The sequence below is a fragment of the Pyrus communis genome, chromosome 16 (genome assembly GCF_963583255.1).
Source record: "Pyrus communis chromosome 16, drPyrComm1.1, whole genome shotgun sequence".
Taxonomy (NCBI): Eukaryota; Viridiplantae; Streptophyta; class Magnoliopsida; order Rosales; family Rosaceae; genus Pyrus; species Pyrus communis.
Window position 1 is genome coordinate 11,374,569 of NC_084818.1, and position 20,593 is coordinate 11,395,161.

General features: G+C 39.9%; 1 protein-coding gene across 2 annotated transcripts; it reads left to right on the forward strand.

Moving 5' to 3' along the window:
- Window positions 1-1,048: 1,048 nt before the first annotated feature.
- LOC137719442 (uncharacterized) lies at window positions 1,049-2,909 on the forward strand. Of its 2 annotated transcripts, XM_068458480.1 has the most exons (3): window positions 1,049-1,401; window positions 1,752-1,813; window positions 2,016-2,909. In XM_068458480.1, the coding sequence occupies exons 1-3, from the start codon at window positions 1,261-1,263 to the stop codon at window positions 2,716-2,718; spliced, it is 906 nt and encodes a 301-aa protein (XP_068314581.1). In that variant the 5' UTR covers window positions 1,049-1,260; the 3' UTR covers window positions 2,719-2,909. The 2 variants fall into 2 exon arrangements, with proteins under 2 accessions (XP_068314581.1, XP_068314580.1); XM_068458479.1 differs by having other exon boundaries at window positions 1,752-2,909.
- The last annotated feature ends 17,684 nt before the right edge of the window (window positions 2,910-20,593 follow it).

Here is a 20,593-nt window from a genome sequence, read left to right on the forward strand (position 1 = left end):
CACAAAAATAGGGCACAAAACACATTTAAAGGACCATAGAACTACAAAATTAAATTGAATGACCAAAATTGAGCATGGTTATAATTTCAGTAACACACGTTCAAATAGGGTTTGCAGAAATACAAATATCATGGGTTGACCACTGGGATGCCAATGCGACAATGCCACACACTTTTACCCTTTTACCCCCACTCCCCACTTATGGACAGTCATAAAATATCTAAACCGAACAGTTAAATAAAACGTAAAAAAAGGCAAAAAAACGTAAAGAAAAAATTTAAATAAAAACCCTAAAACATCAGCTAAAATGGATATCAAGTTATCGACAGTCCCACCTCATACCGACACGTAGCACAACCTAATCCTGGTATCGGATGCCGTGCCACCTCATCAATCTTATCATCAGATTCCATTTTAGCCGTCCGTTCTGTTGACTCGAACCCAATTTCCTCCAATACCCCACGCACACGAACACTCATCCAACAATTGCCCGTGGGCCATTCGTGCTCGCCACTTGCTCCCCACGAGCGCGGCTCGCCAATATTTCAACCCACGCGCCACCTCCCTCCCATGGTCCTGCCACCACAAAAGGCGTTGGGTGTTTCAGTGTGCTCAAAACACGGAGTGCGACACCGGATGTCACCATAAGTAATGAAATATTTGTATTGAAAAATTAACAATTGAAAAAAAAAACATTCTTCCACTTATATGGTTACATGCTATGTATCGTCCGTATTCGGTCTCAATGAAAAATTTCTCATTGAAAAGGGGAATGACCAGACTACCCACTTTAATTTATTGTGGGGGCGTGTGCAGAGGAGCCAGTTCTCTCATTATCTTCATTTTTTAAATATTATTTTTGGACAATACCGTGACGTGTAATAGCGGCAGGCTTTCCTTTCAGGCGCAGTACCAACCCACCGCTGGCCTCAGTAAATAGCACCAAACCTAGGGTTAAAATGGTAAAAGCGTACTATAAATCGAAAATGTATAAAATACGAGGTGCCGAGAAGGCAACAGAAAAGTTAATAACAAAACCCTGATTATATCGAGTACTGTGAGATCTGCGCAAACAAAAAAAACCCTCTCACCCCCGATAGCCTCCACAGTCCGAGAAAACCCTCGAGAAAGTGAGAGAAAAAATTTTCCCGGCAGCCAAACACTCCCTTCTGGGTTTCTCTCCATCTATCTTTCCTTCCCAGATACGATCTTTGTTTATTCTTTCGGAGCTTTTTTTGTTTTTGCTGTCGAAGAAGAAAGATGCGGATCAGGAAGAACGCCAAGGTCTCTCCTCTTCTGTTCACCTCGCACGCTCCAGCTGCCGGGGACCTCCATCCGCACGTGTGCCAGCTCAACCGGAACCCCTGGGATGTTATTCCTTTTGGACCGGAGTCCGACCAGGTCAGTTAAATCTGTGTGTATTCGAGCTCGATAATTTTATCTATTTTCGTTTTCTTTAAATTTCTGGGTAGATCTGCGAAGCCCCTCTTAAGCCCTTGAGCTCATGGGAATTAATTTCTGTTTTTCTACCTGCATTTCTGGAGCTAGGGTTTTCTTTATTGTCTTGGTTCTCTGGGTTTTTCCCCTAACATTAGGGTTCGTCATAAACCCTAAAATTTCCTGTTTTCTTCGTGTATTTAGCGTCTAATGCTCGATTAGGGAAATGGGTTTCCTTCCTTTTGTGATATTTCGAGGGGGAAATGTGAGTTTTTGATGGGTTTTTGTTGTTTCGGGTGGCTATTTGTGTGTAGTGGGATGTCGAAGAGAGCTTTTACGGTGGGAGCCTTGGTGATTCAATCGGAGCTGTCGAGAGGTGAGCCTGTTCTTCTCGTCGATTCGATTCGTTTTTCTCCGATTTGGTTCGATATTATTATTATTTCAAGCATTAGGGTTTTTCTGTTTCCTTTCGTTTTCATTTTTGTGTTATCTCTCCCCTCTCTTAATTATATTATTATTCAAAATTTCTCGCGGCCCCTCCTTGAAATGTTGCTGTGTTACGATCTTACAAAATGCAGCGTGGCGTCGATGAGGGATGCCACGGAGGAAAGACGCTTGGAAATGATAGAAGAGCCCGTGGCGGAGGATGTCGAATTCGAAAAGGATTCGAATAAGGCGGAGGGCGAGATGGAGGTGGAAGAAGGGAGGATGGGCAGCATGTGCTGCCAACGGAACGACGGCCGTGGGTGGCAATGCAAGAAAAAAGCCAAGCAAGGGCAGTCCTTCTGCAACCACCACCTCTCCCTACTTCGATCGAACTACATTGTCAAGGCCAACGGGAATGTAAACAGTAGGGATAATGGAAATAATCACAACATTTCTTCGAATAAGGCTCCCGCCGCAGTGAGCGGGGTGGTTCAGCTGGAAAACGGGGGCCGCCGCCGCCGGAAGAAGGCGAAGAAGGAATCCGCCTCTAACCCCTACGAGTTCTATTACTATTCGGGGTTTGGCCCGTGTCGGAACCGGAAGAGAGGCTGCGATAAAGAAAAGGAAGAGACCAAGGCCGAGGGTGAAATTGCTACTAATACTAGCTCTGCTACTCCTCCTCCTCCTCCTCCTCCTCATGAGAGCGGTCCTCGCTCACCCTTGTCTCCAATTGCGAATGGGGAATTCAATTATGACGACGAGGATGATGATGATGAGCTCCACGGCAGCGGCGAGAGCGGGAGGAGGCGGATGAGGAAGCCGGTGAAGGAGAGATCGCTCAAGTCCCTGATGTGAGGCAGCTGAAGGAATTCTGTGGATTATCGTTTTCTAGTTTCGGAGGAGGAGGGTGTTAGGGTTAAGAAATTTTAGAGGTTATTTTGTCTCACAGAATGTAGTGTTTTCTCGCGGGTGAGCCTAGTGTGCCTCTCCTGAACATGACAGAAACGAGAGGGGTATCGTTAGGGTGTGAGTGAGATGTACCGAAAAGACTCTGTGAGTCCATGTTCAAAATTGTAAGGGTAGTTTCGTAATTTAATAGCTGCGTGGTTATTCTTTTCTCTTTCTCTAGAGTTAGGGGTATGGTGTGATGTGGCTGAATGGGAGATTCTTGATCAAAAATTTTGAAAAATAATAAAAAATTAATTAATTTTAAATGTTATGGGAAATTATATCCATGCAACATAGACTTTGTTGGGGCCCACAACTTTGAGTTCGACACGTGGCAGCGTAGTTGGAGAGCGGCCCATTCAGTTAAAGAGTTCACAGTATTCACATGATTCTTTTTTTTAAATAAAAAAGTCCTTGACCTTGATTAATTAATGTTGAGGTGATTAAATCTTAATCTGCTTCTCTAATTTAATGACGCACGTAATTATATATAATAGTGGTAGGGTGTTATCTTTTGCAACGAAAAGGAGGGACGCGCATGCATTACTAATTTTACCATATTCGGGTCGGCAAATGCTTACTACAGGTTTACAACATTTACCAAAACAAGAAACCTTGATCGAACCCTAGCTAAGTAGCTAGTGAAATGAGATAGGATTTTCTTGTATCATTGTTAGACGCAAAATATAATGCATACATACATGAATTCAAAAAGAACATGATCTAGTGACATAACAAGTCTAGAAATCAATGAGTTTTTTACCGATTATATTTGTGGATTTCATGTTCAATCTTATGGATCGTGTTTGTAGAACTTCGTAATATAGTTTTGTTGGAAAATTCTTTGAACTCAAAATATGCTAGCAAAAGTGTGCCTGCGTGATGTTGCTGGTGTTTTTAAAACCTTACAAAACATGCGAAAAATTCTATATATATTTACAACTATATTAGGTGTTCAACGCTGGGGTTTACAACCCTATTTACACATATTTACAACGATGTTTACAATTCTGTTTACACTCATTGGTCAAAAGATATTATTTAAATGCACAAAAGTCAAAATATCAATCAAATAAAAATGTCTAAAATCGAATACAAATTTGTAAATCGAGCCTACGCGAGTGGAGAGGTTATTTTTCAGTTAAATTTTCCTATATTTGGCTAAAAGGTCATATAAACACATTATAAATTTTACATTTTTACAATTAAGTAGCAAGTAAAATTACAAACTTGCAGCAACCAGAGAGAAAGCAGAAATTAAGATGTAGAAATATCCTCAAACATACTATATGAAAGCTAACCGTAAAGGTTTATAAAGCAAACTGCTGCATGAGCGGCAGCCACTTGAACAAATTGAAGGTACTTTAGTCTCTATTTTTTATTACAATAAATACATTAACACTTCATAAAAGTAAATCAATTGAATATTAATGTCAAGATGATGCAATCAACAGTCGCCTATGCAACAATTCTGATGCAAAATTACACTAATTTAGAAGACTAGGAAAAAAAAAATTAGGAAAACGAATGACAATAAATTTAGGAAAATTGAATTCGTTTTTACATAACAAAAAGTAGAAACGTTGGAACAATGAAGGAGAAGGGTACTTACCTACTCCTTGTCCAAAACCGTCAGTGCATTGTTAAGGGCAGCTATTAAAACCTAAAAAATTCCCAAATGTGCAAAACTTAATGCCAAGACCCATTACTAAACGTGGAGCAACTATAACCATAACAGAGAACTCGAAAGTGAAATATCATGATTACAAATATAAAAATAACAGAAGTAGATACAAAACGAAAAGGAATCTAGTTTTGTAAGTATGTGGATTCTTCACTATAATTTAAACACCATATATATACTAACACCTACTGTTTGATTAACAGTAAGTACTATTGTTGGGAATAATAGAATGAAAAAGATTACTTATACACTTTTAAGGCAAGTTTTCTAATGGGTTGGGCAATGACCACGCATTAAATTGACAACTCAAATAATGTTACATTATTTGCAATACACAACAGATCTATGAGAATGTAATTAGTATTGTCTACAATTTAAGTGGCTTTTGATTAATGAGTGCACTTTATAAATTCAGTGTGATTGTGGGGTTGAGTTCATAGTATACTCCAGTCATGTTTGTATTCGTTTGACATAAATGATGTCAAAACCCGCAACAAGTTTTCATCGTCTAATTGGGTTCGTGTTCATTTGATAAGGTTGAGTTCATTTTTGATGCATGTTGATTATGAAATCGCATATCACTATTGTGGAGTCAAAAATAATCATAAGGCGACACGTGGATTTTTGGATAAAAGAGGACAAAAATACCCTTGAGGTATACCGGGATTCCTACACGCGAGCAGTGGGCAATCATCCCTCGACCAAGTCAAAAGTGCCCAAAATAGGTAATCATCTAATATTCTCCACAAGGTAACTCCCAAAATCTTCCCTTTTTATTATATTGATTAGCTAATCAATTAGGTAATTATTCTATTAATTAGCTAATTGATTAGGTAATTATTCCATAACTCCCAAATAACACAAATCAAGAACCTAGCCCACAAACAAGGCTAGGTGGCCGGTCCTCTCTCACCATAGGAGGCCGGCCACTCTCCTATTTGCATCCACAAATTGGTGTTTTCATTGAGAGTTGAAGTACACACATTCATAGAAAACTCTCGCATAAAAGGTTTTTCTCTATTTTTTCTTGTCCATTTGTATAATTTTCGCATGTTCTTATTATTAGAATTTTTTTATTTGCAAAGATTCTTTGATAAAACGTAAAAGAGAAATACAATGGCTAGAAATTTAGAAAATTCAACAAGTGAAAATTCCAATATTCAAGAAATGGGACCGTGGCGATCCACGAGGCTAAATGTGATCATAGGTGGAGCGGCACCATGGCTATGGGGCTCCACCATGGCAACCACCGCAGTGGCCACCACGACCACCACTCGCAGCGAGGTCCATGGCACCACCACCACGGCCTAAGCCGTCCCAGCTAAGCAAGCCCAAGTCATGCCATCTAAGGCCCACAGCACCAAAACCACGACCCAAGCCATGTCACTCCAAGCCCAACCTGTTGCCAAGCCGAGCTTTAGCCTCGCACCCATGTGCGCCATAAGCTGAGCAGCCTACTCCCATGGCCCAGCCTGCTCTAGTGACCCAGCTTACTCCTGTTGAGCAGTCCACTCCCGTGGCCCAGCCTACTCCTATGGCCCAGTCTGCTCCCGTGGTCTTCCAAGCAACCCAAATCGATCCAAGATTAGTTCAACAGTCCTGGCTCCAAATTTTCAGATCGACGATCGAACTGGGAGCATTTTCACCACATTTATCTACAGATTTGACATTTTCTAACTCAAATCTCGCGCCCGGAGTCTACCACACTTCCATTGCTCAAGAAGACGCATTCTTTCTAAGCTATTCCAACCTAAATGGAGAACAACACTTGTCTCTACAAGTCATAGAGTTGACGAGCGCCCTCACACAACAGATGACCTTGGTGAACCAGCTCTTACAGCGCATCGAGATTCAACGTGCCCCAGACGAGGTGTCCCGAAGTAGGACAAGGGTAGACAAAGAACCTTTCCAGCAGCATCTCGGTAAGCAGCCACTCGACCAACCACGAACCGAGCGTTTGGGCAGTGTACATTCCCGATTGGGCCCCCGAGATAGCGTATACTCCAATTTTAGCACGCGGAATAACGTGCATTCTCGACTAGGCCCACGGACGAGTGTACATTCACGATTGGGATCACACTCCGATAGTCAACATGAGCAACCTTCCACGCGAAGTGTTCATTCGCGGTTAAGCCCACTAGGAGCATCATTCATCTTACATCGAAGTAGGTAGCACGACGAACAGAGATAAGCAATCACTCAATCTGGCTTAAGCTCAACTGGTAGCCTTCAAAGAACTCGCTGGCCTACAAGAAACGCACCACACGCACTGCATCCGCGGCATAGATGAGCCAAACATATGGAAGAATAGCCTAGACCAGCAAGTCACAGCTAGGGGCAGCCGATAGCTTCACTACCCTAACAAAAGCAAATTTAGGAAGTAGAGAGACTCTTGACCAAGGGATTGCGTAATTTTCAACGCAATGAGGTCGCTGACGAAGCACTACGACAGAACATAACCAACATAAGCAGGTTACCCTTCACGGATGAGATTGAGCAGGTAGAGCTTCCACGTGAGTTCAGCATACCATATTTCACATCTTTCAAAGGGGATGAAGACTCGGAGAGACATTTAAAGCATTACCAAAGTGCAATGATCCTCTATCAAAACAATGACAATCTCATGTGCAAGATATTCACCACCACTCTACAAAACGAGCCGCAAGATTGGTTTTACACCCTGCCGTCACAATCTATCTAGAGTTTCGACAAACTTTCTTTGGTTTTCACCAAAGAATATTCATCCTATCACTCGATCAAAAAGAAATCCGGCCATTTGTTCAAAGTGACTACGTGAAGAGGTTCAAAGCAGAGAAGGCAAAGATAGTAAAATGCAACGACTCGATAGCTAGAGCAGCCTTCCAAAAAGACTTCTAGCAGACCACCTACTGTTTGGAAAATTGATCATGAAAGAAGATCTAACTCTAGTAGACTCTTTTGCTATGGCAGAGAAACATGCACTTTGGGACAAGGCTCGCCAATACACATTCAAGGACTTGAAGAAGTAACCGACATCACCTCCATACTATCCAAACCGAAAGTAGATGAGGACTTATTCACATGTTTGACAGTATCTGAAGCAGTAATAAGCTCTACCATCATACGAGAAGAGTTGGGGGCCCGACTACCTGTATTCCACAATTCAGAAGCTCTCCTCGATGTTATCAGAAATTCAAAAGTTAACTTTGGCGATAGTTGTTGCAACCTAAAAACTCAAGTTTTACTTTTAAATGCACGCAGTCATCCTCATGACGCATTATTCCACCCAATCCAGACGCGCAACGATAAAGGCGTAGACCTTGGCGGATGCAAAGTTTTCTGACGAACGCAACAACTCGGCCCAAAAAACATGCCAAGGGCAGACGAACACTGGAAGGACATACTCGGAAGTAAGTTTTGTCCTCGTCATCCCAAAAGATTCTACATAGGAGCAACATGTACCGGCAGTTGAGCACTACCTCCTGCTACGCGTCACACATCCCTAGCTAACCACTGATCCATAATTTAGCTCTAAAATGGTCCAATATCGGCAGTTGAGCATTTTCTGCTACGTGTAACATGGTCCTAGCTCCACAACTCCCTACTATGCATTCACAGCGCAATAAAACGGCCCAACGACGCCCCAAAGGTAGCCGAGCACGCCCTAGTCGTGCCTACTCTACCCAATGGAGACTTCTGGAATTTGCATATTGACGGCTCATCCAACTAGAAAGGTTTGAGAGCAAGCGTAGTCCTTGTCAAAAGACTTAACGGCAGACAACGCTCACATGAATGCACTAGCCGGCTTAGGCTCTGCCCTCGACCACTAACTCAAACATTTTATCTCAGATGAATATCTATACAAGCCAAGCATAGAGGCGAAGCCAGCAGCCGAGGTGTCACAGATTAATACAACTCCAAACTGGTAAGATTCCTTTGTAGACTACCTGGTCAATGACACATTCCTCACGAAAAGATTGGAGTCTAGGAAGCTCCAAATCAAGGCAGCATGCTACCACATGTGGAACGACATTCTCATCCAAAAATCCTACACCAGACCATATCTCCGTTGTGTAGCGCATCTCGATGACTTGAAGGTTCTAAGCTCAATCCACGAAGGCATTTGTGGAAATCACTCCGAAAGTCGATCCTTAGCACAGAAGGCTCTTAACGCTGGCTACTATTGACCTACCATGCACCAAGATACTAAGGAGTTAGTACAAAAGTGCGATCGCTTAAAAGTGCGATCGCTGCCAACGTTACAAGCTAATACCAGCACTGTCTGCCAGCGAGCGACACCTGCATACGAGTCCTTGGTCGTTCATGTAGTGAGCAATCAACCAGGTAGGACTTATACCCCCTCCTACTGGGGGCAGAGGCATGATGATCATGGCAATCGACTACTTCACCAAATGGGTAGAAGCAGTGCCCAAGATGACCAAGACTAAAACAGATATAGAGCACTTCATATGGAGGAACATCATTTGCCGATTTGGCATCCCTTAGTCCATTGTCACAGACAACGGCCCACAATTCGTGGGCAAAGATATGGCGAAGTTCTTCCAAAAGTATGGCATTAAGCAGCACATGTCCATGCCGAGATATCCTCAAGGCAATAGGCGGGCCGAAGCATCCAACAAGATGATCCTCAACTGCCTCAAGAAATCCCTCACCAACAAGAAGGGAAAATGGCTAGACGAACTCCCCGAATGTCTATGGGCATATCGCACCACCAAAAGACGAGCAACCGATGAGATTCTTTTCTCTTTGGCATTTGGCTTAGAAGCAATCATTCATCCCAATGTCATCAAGCCAAGTATCATCGCTCTACTACCAAACATTGAGCAAAACAGTAAGGAGATGGCCACAAGCTTAGATCTGGCAGAGGAGAAGCACGAGTAGACCATCACCCACATCGCAACCTATCAGCAGCAGCTCCTTTCCAGCTACAACAAAAAGGCCAAGATCCGGCAGTTCTAGCCCGAAGATCTATTCCTAAGAAAAACCTTCATCACTGTTTACAGAGAAGGCTCCAAAAAGATGAATCTCATATGGGAAGGTCTGTACAAGATCAGCAGAGTAGGCGGCAAGAGTAATTACACCCTTGCCACCATGAAACAACAAAAAGATCGAAAAGCAGTGAAGCGCCTACAATCTGAGGAAGTACTATGTGTGACCACCCACTACATCAAAGCCCGAAGACTCAAGCAGCTCGATGGGCACCACCTCACAAGCTGAGGACTATCCAGTTGTTATGCAATTCCTACCTTACAGCTAAGTTCTCATTCGTTTCACTCGTTTTTCAATGAGGAATTCAGAAGTAATCATAACTTGGCTCGGCTACATGCTTACAACAACTGATCACTCATGCACTTCAAAAGAAGACCGCGCTTTTCTTAGGGAATCATCGCAGGAATTGCGCCCCTCAAGGAACCAACCATGCTCTCCAGTGCGAAAGGGTAAACCAATTCCCCGACACCCATATGGATCAGCTCTCCAAGACGAGAGGATAAACTCTATACTCCAAATATCCAGACGTGGATGAGCCTGGCTGCCCTAGTATAACTAGATGTACGATGGTTTGCGCTGAGATTCCTAGAAGTAGCCACAATGATCTTTTTCAAGGCTTAGCTAACTGAAGGATTTTGGGTCTATTGGCTTAATCCGTGGGGAATCGGGCCCTAGAGATGGAGGGGGCACATTACGCAGTACATCCGATAGACGGTTGCCCTGGAACCTTAAAGCTACTACCAAATGCACTAAGGTAACCTACCGTTTCCAGAAGATTGCCTACGGCTTATCCTTTGAGCAGTAAAGCCACACTAGACTTATACAACCATACATTTTTGTGAAAGGTTAAACAAGCTAGCGTGCATATACGAAGCTTTATCCACTATCGACATGCTACGTAGTCGATAAGCTTTACCTTTGCCAAGTGCGAAACAACTTACACCAAGTCCTAAAATGTTGTGATACTTGCTACGCAACCTACGAAATTGGAGAAAGCCAAGGTTAACAGCCTAGTGGTTATGCGGGCTTGTCTGCTTCTATAAGTAAGGCATCCGGCTACCAACCCTATGGCTAACAACTTTGCAAAGTTCTACACCAACACCTACAGCTGCATAGGCTACGCAAGCCTATCTACTTATAGAAAAGTAGCACGCATGCCACTGGTCTATAAAGTTTAAAGGTTAGGGCATGAACAAAAGAAGCGAATATAAAGAAAAGCGAAGGAAGCATGTTTATAAACAACTACCAAATGCCGAATGAGTTCAAGAAAAACAAGAGCTACAAGGAAAAACAAAGAAAATCCTAAAGGCTACCTAGAAGACTACACTTCAGCAGCTTGGACATCCCACGACTACTCGGTTGCCACACCTTTAGCAACCGCGACGCTTTTAGTAGTGGCATCATCCAGCACTTCACCCCCGGCTGCCCTAGCCTGGGCATTAACTTCTTTAACTAATTCACCAATGGAAGCCTCAAAAGTAAAAGCAAGTAAGTCTTCCGGAGAAATAGAGAAGGTCTTGAAACCTCGAGCCAATCCTTCTCATCCTTCAGCTGCTCATTCTCCTCGAGCAGACTAACACGGATGCGCTGCAGCACATCCACTTCATTCTTCAGACTTTCGTTGATCTTCAGTACACCTTAAAGTTCCAACACTTGGGGTTAAAGCCTATCGACGATTCTCTTGAAGTGGATCACTTGATTATAAGCAGCAATCAACTCTTAATCATTTGCATAAGTAGCGAAACGAAGCTTAGAAACTGCAAACTCAAGATCTTGAATCTAAGGTATGTAACATCCAATCTCCTTCTCTGCACTTTCATACTTAACTTGGATCGCGTCAAGCCTAGTCTTTAAGTCAACGATCTCTTGGCAAGTGGTCTTAAGCTGTAGAGAAGTAAGGGCAAAAATATTAGACCCCTTCAAAGCAACAGGCTCAGAATCCAACCTCTTGATCTCCTCGGCCGAGGAATAAGCTTCAACTACCATAGTCTTCACCACCTCATTGGTAGCTTTGCTATATATGCATCATAGCAAGCAGAGCAATCCTTCTATATTGGGTCATATGCTTCACAAAGGAACTTGGGCAAACAAACCTTTCTAACGCCATCAACAAACTTGGCACAAACATCCATGTCTTCAAGCAGATCTAGTTTCAAGAATACACAGATCTTAGCAGCCTCCCCAGAAGTAGACTTGGTATATTTCTCATAACTGCCTACGCAAGCATTCTCCTCCTTCCTAGCAGGCGAATCAGTCTCAGTAGCAGAGAGAATGGGCCTTAGCGCCACTTTAACAGCAAAATCCACCTTATTGCTCTTCATAATAGCAAATTTTTCTGAATGAGAACCGGACTTAGCTCCCAACGGACGTCGTGGCATAGACTTCGGCACTGGGGGCATGACAATACCTCTACACTAAGCAATACTATCAGCAATCGAACTAGCCTTCTTGATATAGCAGGCGCCACAAGCTTAGATCTTGCAGCCTTATTTTTCTTCCCATTGGAAGAAGTCATGTCAATCACAGACCTCTCAACAGCAGGTGAACCTTCACAAGCAGTGGAGGAAATCTTTGGTTTTTTCTTAACCAGCATCTCTTGAGCAGACGGGGAAGATCTCTTTTTTCCACCTTTATTCACAATAGGCTCCACGACAGCGATCATACAAGCCAAAGTATCCGCCTTGATTTTTTTACCTTCTTTCTTAAGAACAACTCACATTTCTCCCAGCGAAGAGAACCAAGTAACCAACGTTATTCACGGTACTCAACAAGGAAACTTAACCCATAGGCTTTTTCCTCATTTTTTTTCTCCTAGACCAACAGGTAGAAAGCATGCATGCCCAACATTCTAGCAGCCTATGAGGCCCTCGACCTCCTCATCTTTCTCAATTGCCAGCCTGGCCCCCGTCAAGTCCAAGAGCCCAAGGGACATAAGCCATGCGACTCGCCTAGCACTATGCCCCAGCGCCTCAATCCGTGGCTTCAGCCGCACAAGCTGCCCTTAGCTCTAGCCAATTTGAGTAGCGTAAGTAGTGGTCCCTGCCACAACACCTTCTGGCCCCATGCCGAGCCGACTCCTGACCCCTGCCAGCCGACGTGCCGCACCACCCTAACGGCTGCCCCGTGACAGCACTATCCAAGAAGAAGACAAGGAAAATTAATTTTTCTTACCTCGGTGCAGCGCAGAGAAGACAAAGAAAGCAACGGAAAACGATCTTTTGCATGGGCAAAATGTAGAAGATTGCTAGAGGAGGGGGGAACAAATATCCTTTAAGCTATCTCTCTTTTGTAGGGTAGAATAAATCGCTCTCCAAAGTTGATTTAATAACCCACTTAAGGTGGACTTAAATAGGCTTTGAGAGAAATTTATTTCCCTTTTCTACAAGGATCGAATTTCCTATTAAAGAGGGAATCTACATCAAAATAAGAAGCAGTCCTAAGTTTCCTAAAGCAGGAAGATCTCTAAACCTGCTGCCCTTTCCTGCGAGCAGCCCAACAAGTGTGGGGGAATTTGTGGAGCCAAAAATAATCACAAGGCGACACGTGGATTTTTGGATATAAGAAGACAAAAATGCCCTTGAGGCATACCGGGATTCCTATGCACGAGCAACGGGCAATCATCCCTCAACCAAGTCAAAAGTGTCCAAAATAGGTAACAATTCAAAATTTATTTCATCCATTCTCATCCAATATTCTCCACAAGGTAACTCCCAAAATCTTTCCTTTTTATTATATTGATTAGTTAATCAATTAGGTAATTATTCTATTAATTAGTTAATTGATTAGGTAATTATTCTATAACTCTCAAATTAACATAAATCAAGAATCTAGCCCACAAACAAGGCTAGGTGGCCGGTCCTTTCTCACCCCAGGAGGCCGGCCACTCTCCTATTTAAACCTCATTATTTTCCTCAAAGTTCACTTCCAATTCTCTTGCTAAAATTCTCTAAATTCTTCAAACACTTTTCCCTCAAAATTCTAACTTTGGTATCGGAGGTTTTTCGGCCAATTCCCCCTCCCCCCCCCCCCCCCCGAAATTTATCGTGGACGCACGAGGCTCTTGGCCTTGACCAAATGTGTTATTTATTTTGTAGGTGCAATTTTGTCCAAGAACAAGAAGGAAGAAATTTGCATCCACAACTATCATTTATGAATGATTATTGAAACTACAAAATTATAATTTACAATTGCAAAACATTGTGTATTGTAAATTGAGATGTTAAATATTATTGTGGAGCAATATTGCAATACACAATGACTAATGTAAAGTACTGCAATACAAAATTATACTAAGAATTAGATTTCTAAGACTTCGATTATGGGTCAACATTCACGGCGAAGAAATGTCTCCATGTTCCCATCACAACGTTCCCATCACAACCCTCTCCATCTAAGTGTTATAATCAATTCATGAAGGCTATGAAGAACGCATTAATTAAGGAAAAATGATTGCAATGTGCATAAGGGCTGTTATTTTCAAGATTTTGTCCGTCAAGCCTAATTTAGAAGAAAAAAAAAAATTAAACAAAATAAAAGGAAATAAATAAAACAAAATAAAATAAATACCAGACAAATCATCATCTCGTTTTTTGTCCCAGAAAATCAGTACATTAGCATTCCCTGCAAAATCTCAAAATCAGAAAACCAGTATATCGTACCACACCCTAATTTTCCAGTCAAAGGAAAATTAATACAACCTCTGTAAAACATAATCAGAAAATATGAAAATCAGAAGAAAAAAAAATTACAGACAATAAATATGAAAAAAAGTAGATAGTAATTAATAAACGAATTCGTAAAATTACAAAAGACATCTGAGATAGGGAATTTGAATAAATAATTCAAATAAAATGAAGAAAAGTAAAATCCAAAAATTTGAAGCAAATGTTTACATGCTACCTGATGTGATAAGAAATCGATTGAGATCAACCTCGAGGCCAGAGGTTGCCAGAATCGTCGAAATCATTGTCGTCCGCCATTGTGACCTAGTAGTCACAGAGGAAAGAACGGGTGGGAAGAGAGAAGGGAAGGAGAAGAGCGGGGAGTCGAAGTCGCAGTCGGGGATGAGTGATAAGGAAGAAAGAAAAATAAATAAAGTGTATATATATTTTCTGAGACAATGGCAGAAGAAGTAATAACACAAACTTGGCAAGGCCAAAACGGGAAGCACACTGAAATCCAATGCAAAACTGTGAATAATTCAAAATCAGCTAATTGATGAATAGTGCAATTTCATCCCCAACTTTAGATTATAGTAATGGTCGGCCCATAAAGAAAACACATATGTTGAATTAAACTTTTGGATTATATTCGTACAATGTACAATGGTGCAGTCATATTCACCGTCTAACAACTTAACTTACGCAATTATCAAGTAAAAGTCACCAATTGGATTTCTAAGAACTAGTTATATATAGTCAACATGGTTTTGAACAAACATGCTTCTTTTTTCTATAAGAATTTATACTTTTTTCTATAAAGTGGAAACCATATAAATGTCATATAATGAACTTTAAACAAGAAAAGTGTTTCAGGCTTTATACAATTCAGCCTTCGAAAATGTGAAAAGAAAACGTTGGATTAATATTGTTTTTTTAAGACAATTTGGCGTTTATGCTGTAAATATGTGAATCATAATTGTTGATTATGTGCATGTAGTTATATCTACATGTGCGGCCATCTTTATTATGTAGCAACATCGCTTACATGCTTGTATGGCTACAAGTTATCATTAGTTGGATTTGCCTAATCCTTCTAATTTCGTTTTTTTTTTTTTTTCCGTTTTGGTAAAATATCTCTAATAAAAAATGATTTACACAGAAGAAATGAGTAGCTCTAGAAAATACCCGCAAATATGTTGATCTTATTCCCCTCTTACCTTTTTCGTTACTATTCCGATCTTACCCTCATAAAAAAAATTAAAAAAAATAAAAAATAAAAACATGCCTAACCACCCGTCGTATTCACCAACATTTAATTCTTCTAATATATCTTTATTTTTATTTATAAAAAAGATCTCTAAAAATGATTTACACATAAAAAAGAGGTAACTTGACCATTTATTGTTAATCTTATAATAGTGGTATCATGTTGGGATTTTAAAGATAGCCGAACTAGAATATCGGTTTTGCTTCTTTTGAAGACAACTACAAAGGACAATTGTGAAAAATACATGCAAGCATTTGAATCTCACTTTATCACAAGTAATCCTCCTCATAGAGCCCCTCCAGCTAAAATGTGAGCATCTTGTCCCTATATTCGAAAAAAAAAAAAAAAAAAAAAAAGATTCAATGGTAGCTCTATTTTGACTCATTATAGTAAAAATTATTGACATATTATTTTCCTCTCAAAGAGGTCTCTCATTTATGATTGTGTTTGTATGAATCACTCGCTTGCAAGTTTATGATTGAGCAACATGCACTATTACAATATAGGCTATCACTGGCGAAGCAAAAAGCGACAAGAAATCCAATTTTTGTCGGAACTATGGCAAAAATCCGACATAAAACAATGTAATGTCGGATTATAATAGCGACGCTAATGCTACCGTCACAAAAGGGCTTCAATGTTGGTTTGTTCGCTTAATCCGCCACTACACAACGTCGGTTAAAAGCGACACTAATGTTGACGTCGGTTTAAAGCGCATATACTTCAACATTGCATCAGTTTAAAGCGACGCATACTTCAACATTACGTCGGTTTAAAGCGACGTGTACTAGTAATTCAACTATAAAATATTCAACCTACTGTCGGTTTTAACCAACATCGTGATAAAATTAAACAAATAAAATATCCCTTAACCGACGTCAGATAACAATTAAATACATAAAATATGCAAACTAGTAACGGTTTTAACCGACACCACCTTTGTTAATAGTAATAAAAATATTTGGAAATATGTCTCTGCATTCGTTTTCAATTAATTGTACCTAAAAAAAATTATATAACCAAAATAATAAATTTCAATTAATTTATTCAAGAATTCAACTGAGGTCTTTGGGTGTAGAATTTCTTGTTAAATGCATTCTATTTCATATAAACAAGTAAGTACAAAGCTATTAGAGAACCGGTTACAAGATGAAGATAAAAAAAACTAACAATTACATATAATACTAATCAGAGCTCCATGCTTGCATATAATACTAGTAGCTGCCATTATGCGTTCCCGTGCTTGCCTTTGTCGAAGACCACAGATTCTGTAGCTCCATGTTGCCATATATAATACCAGTAGGTCCATGCAACCATGATTGCCATCAGATCAGTGTTCCAATACTTTACTACTTCAACATTAGGGCTCTAATCTCTATAGATTAAATTCAGGTTTTAAAAAAATTATGGATCTGAAATTTCCAGTGTCCTTGCTCTTCAGATCCAAAATGAACATGCATGAATTTTTATATGGATTTTCGAACTATTGATCTTACTGAACAAGAACATAAAAGAGGAGCTCAGTGGAGATTATAGCTTTAGTGAGTCATGCATTAGACTGCTTAGCATTCACATATTAATAGCTACATGGAAGGTTATAAATACATCAAGAGTTCCACTTATTCTTCCTACCTTTTCACCACGAAATCATCCAATTAGAATAGATTTTGTTGTTATACCTTTAAATGACAGATCTAGAACGGAGACAATTCTCTGGTGGTTTTTCCTTGAGATGCGATTTGGGGCTGTACCAGTGGTTGCATCGTCTTTTTTTTTTTTTTTTTTTTTTTTTGGTACAGATCTCGGGTCCCTGCAAAAGAAACAACACAAGCATGAGGAGTTGAAGATTTTTTTCTTGTATGGTATATTTCAATCCATGAACCTGAGTGCATGAATCGGCAAAGGAAGGTGAGAAGTTTACCTGAGTGTGTTGGCACCAAGATCGGTGTTGCTACCCTTCTGGTGATGCAATAAATCCATGGTTGCAAGGTCTTATGGGTTGATGATGGAAGATTAAGGTTTGGTTTGCAGAAAAGGAGGTTAGGGTTTGAGAAAATGTGGAGAGAGGAGCTGTAGTTTTAGGGTGTGCTTGGAAGAAGGGTGAGATAAATGAGGGATGTGAGCCTTTTGAAATAGGGAAACTGATATCCTCTTTTTCGTTTAAAAAATGGAGGGGAAATATCCCGCCCAAAAGAGAAGAAGATGGAAGGATGGGAAATGGAGAAGTCGAGGAAAAAGAGAGAGAATAGGAATGAGAGAGAGAAGGATGAAAGAAGCTTGAGTGTGGGTACAGAGAGAGACATTATGGAGACAGAAAAGAGGGGGTGAAGAAGAACCAGTTAAAAAAAAAAATGTGAGAGAAATGAGGCATGTGTGTAAGAGAGAGATAAAGAACCCATGTGAGGAACCGACCAAAAAGAAAGAAAATAAAAATGATGTGACACTGATGTGACACTGACGTGAGGTCTGACATTCTTTATTGGAAATCACAGCGTCGGTTTAAATTAATGTTAGTGTCGGTCTAAACCGACACTAACTTCTGACACACTTTTTAAAATTCACGTAGCGTCGGTTTAATGAAACTCGCGTCAAATTAAAAGATGATAGCGTCGCTTAAAACCGACACCAACATTTTAAGATTTTAATAAATAAAATACTTAATAAAAAACAGAAATATAATTTTATTATAAAATATCATCACATTTTAATTGAAACATAGTCTAATTAATACTTAAAATACATAAAATTAATTAATATATTTTAACTCTGATTTTGATTTTTTTTATAGCTACACTTATTGATCCTATATAATAAATGAATTCAATCTTCATTTTAAATTATTTACGCTAGTGGATACCACAAAATCTTATGTTATACTCAATGAAAGTATAAATAAACTCTAAGTGTTAGTGAATCTATCGTTTTGATGGAATACGCATATTACGAAACTATTTTCAACGATCCAACTGTCAAACTTGTTTGTATATGCTTCGAGATCACATACACCAAAAATCGAAAAAAACAAACATTCAGAAATCAAGTAACGGTACAAAACTTTTCGACAGTTATAAACGAAAAATCACGATTTAACGGTTATTTTAACTTCGATTTTGATGATTTTTTACAGCTACACTCCTTCATCCTATATGAATACAATGAACTAATTTGATCGTCAATTTAAAATATTTACAGAAGTGGATACCACAAATCTTATGTTATACTTAATGAAAGTATAAATAAACTCTAAGTGTTAGTGAATCTATTGTTTTGATGGGATACGCATCCTTCGAAACTAATTTCTACAATCCAACCGTCAAAATTGTTTATATATTCTTCGAGATCATATACTCCAAAAATTGCAAAAAACAAACATTCAGAGATCAAGTAACGGGACAAAACTTTTCGACGGTTATAAACAAAAAATCACGATTTAACGGTTATTTTAACTCCGATTTTGATTTTTTTTTATAGCTACACTCCTTGATCCTATATGAATACAATGGATGAATTCGATCTTCAATTTAAAATATTTACACTAGTAGATACCGCAAAATCTTATGTTATACTTAACAAAAGTATAAATAAACTCTAAGTGTTAGTGAATCTATTGTTTTGATGGGATACGCATATTACGAAACTAATTTCAACAATCCAACCGACAAACTTGTTTGTATATACTTCAAGATCGCATACGCTAAAAATGGCAAAAAATAAACATTCAGATATCAAGTAAGGGGACAAAACTTTTCGACGATTATAAACGAAAAATCACGATTTAACGGTTATTTTAACTCCAATTTTGATGATTTTTTACAGCTACACTCCTTAACCCTATATGAATACAATGAATGAATTCGATCTTCAATTTAAAATATTTACACTAGTGGATACCACAAAATCTTATGTTATATTTAATGAAAGTATAAATAAATTATAAGTGTTAGTGAATCTATTGTTTTGATGAGATACGCATTTTACAAAACTAATTTCAACGATTCAACCATCAAACTTGTTTATATATGCTTCCAGATCACATACATCAAAAATGGCAAAAAACAAATATTCAGAGATCAAGTAACGGGACAAAACTTTTCAACGGTTATAAACGAAAAATCACTATTTAACGGTTTTTTTAACTCCGATTTAGATGATTTTTTACAGCTACACTCGACCATATATGATGTGACATCCCACATTGCCTAGGGGAGTGATCCTTAAATGTATATTCCTATCCCTACCTAGCACGAGGCCTTTTGGGAGCTCACTGGCTTCGGGTTCCGTAGGAACTCCGAAGTTAAGCGAGAAAGGGGCTAGAGCAATCCCATGATGGGTGACCCACTGGGAAGTTGCTCGTGAGTTCCCAAAAAAAAAATCGTGAGGGAATGGTAAGCCCAAAGCGGACAATATCGTGCTACGGTGGTGGAGCGGGCCCGGGAAGTGATCCGTCCCGGGCCGGGATGTGACAATTTGGTATCAGAGCCTAACCCTGGCCGCGTGTGTGCCGACGAGGACGTCGGGCCCCTAAGAGGGGTGGATTGTGACATCCCACATTGCGTAGGGGAGTGATCCTTAAATGTATATTCCCATCCCTACCTAGCACGAGGCCTTTTGGGAGCTCACTGGCTTCGGGTTCCGTAGGAACTCCGAAGTTAAGCGAGAAAGGGGTTAGAGCAATCCCATGATGGGTGACCCACTGGGAAGTTGCTCGTGAGTTCCCAAAAACAAAACCGTGAGGGAATGGTAAGCCCAAAGCGGACAATATCGTGCTACGGTGGTGGAGCGGGCCCGGGAAGTGATCCGTCCCGGGCCGGGATGTGACATATGAACACAATGAATGAATTCGATCTTCAATTTAAAATATTTACACTAGTGGATACCACAAAATCTTATGTTATACCTAATGAAAGTATAAATAAATTCTAAGTGTTAGTGAATCTATCGCTTTGATGGAATACACATTCTACAAAACTAATTTCAATGATCCAACCGTCAATCTTGTTTATATATGCTTCGAGATCGCATACGCCAAAAATCACAAAAAAATAAACATTCAGAGATCAAGTAATGGGACAAAACTTTTCGACAGTTATTAACGAAAAACCACAATTTAATAGTGATTTTAACTTCGATTTTGATGATTTTTTATAGTTGCACTCCTTGGCCCTATATGAATACAATGAA

What these genes read in the sequence shown, in the direction of transcription:
- LOC137719442 (XM_068458479.1), top strand. Translation starts at nt 1,370, where the DNA reads ATGTTATTCCTTTTGGACCGGAGTCCGACCAG. An exon ending in TTGGACCGGAGTCCGACCAG is followed by an intron (nt 1,402 to 1,751) that starts GTCAGTTAAATC and finishes ATTTGTGTGTAG; the next exon opens with TGGGATGTCGAAGAGAGCTT.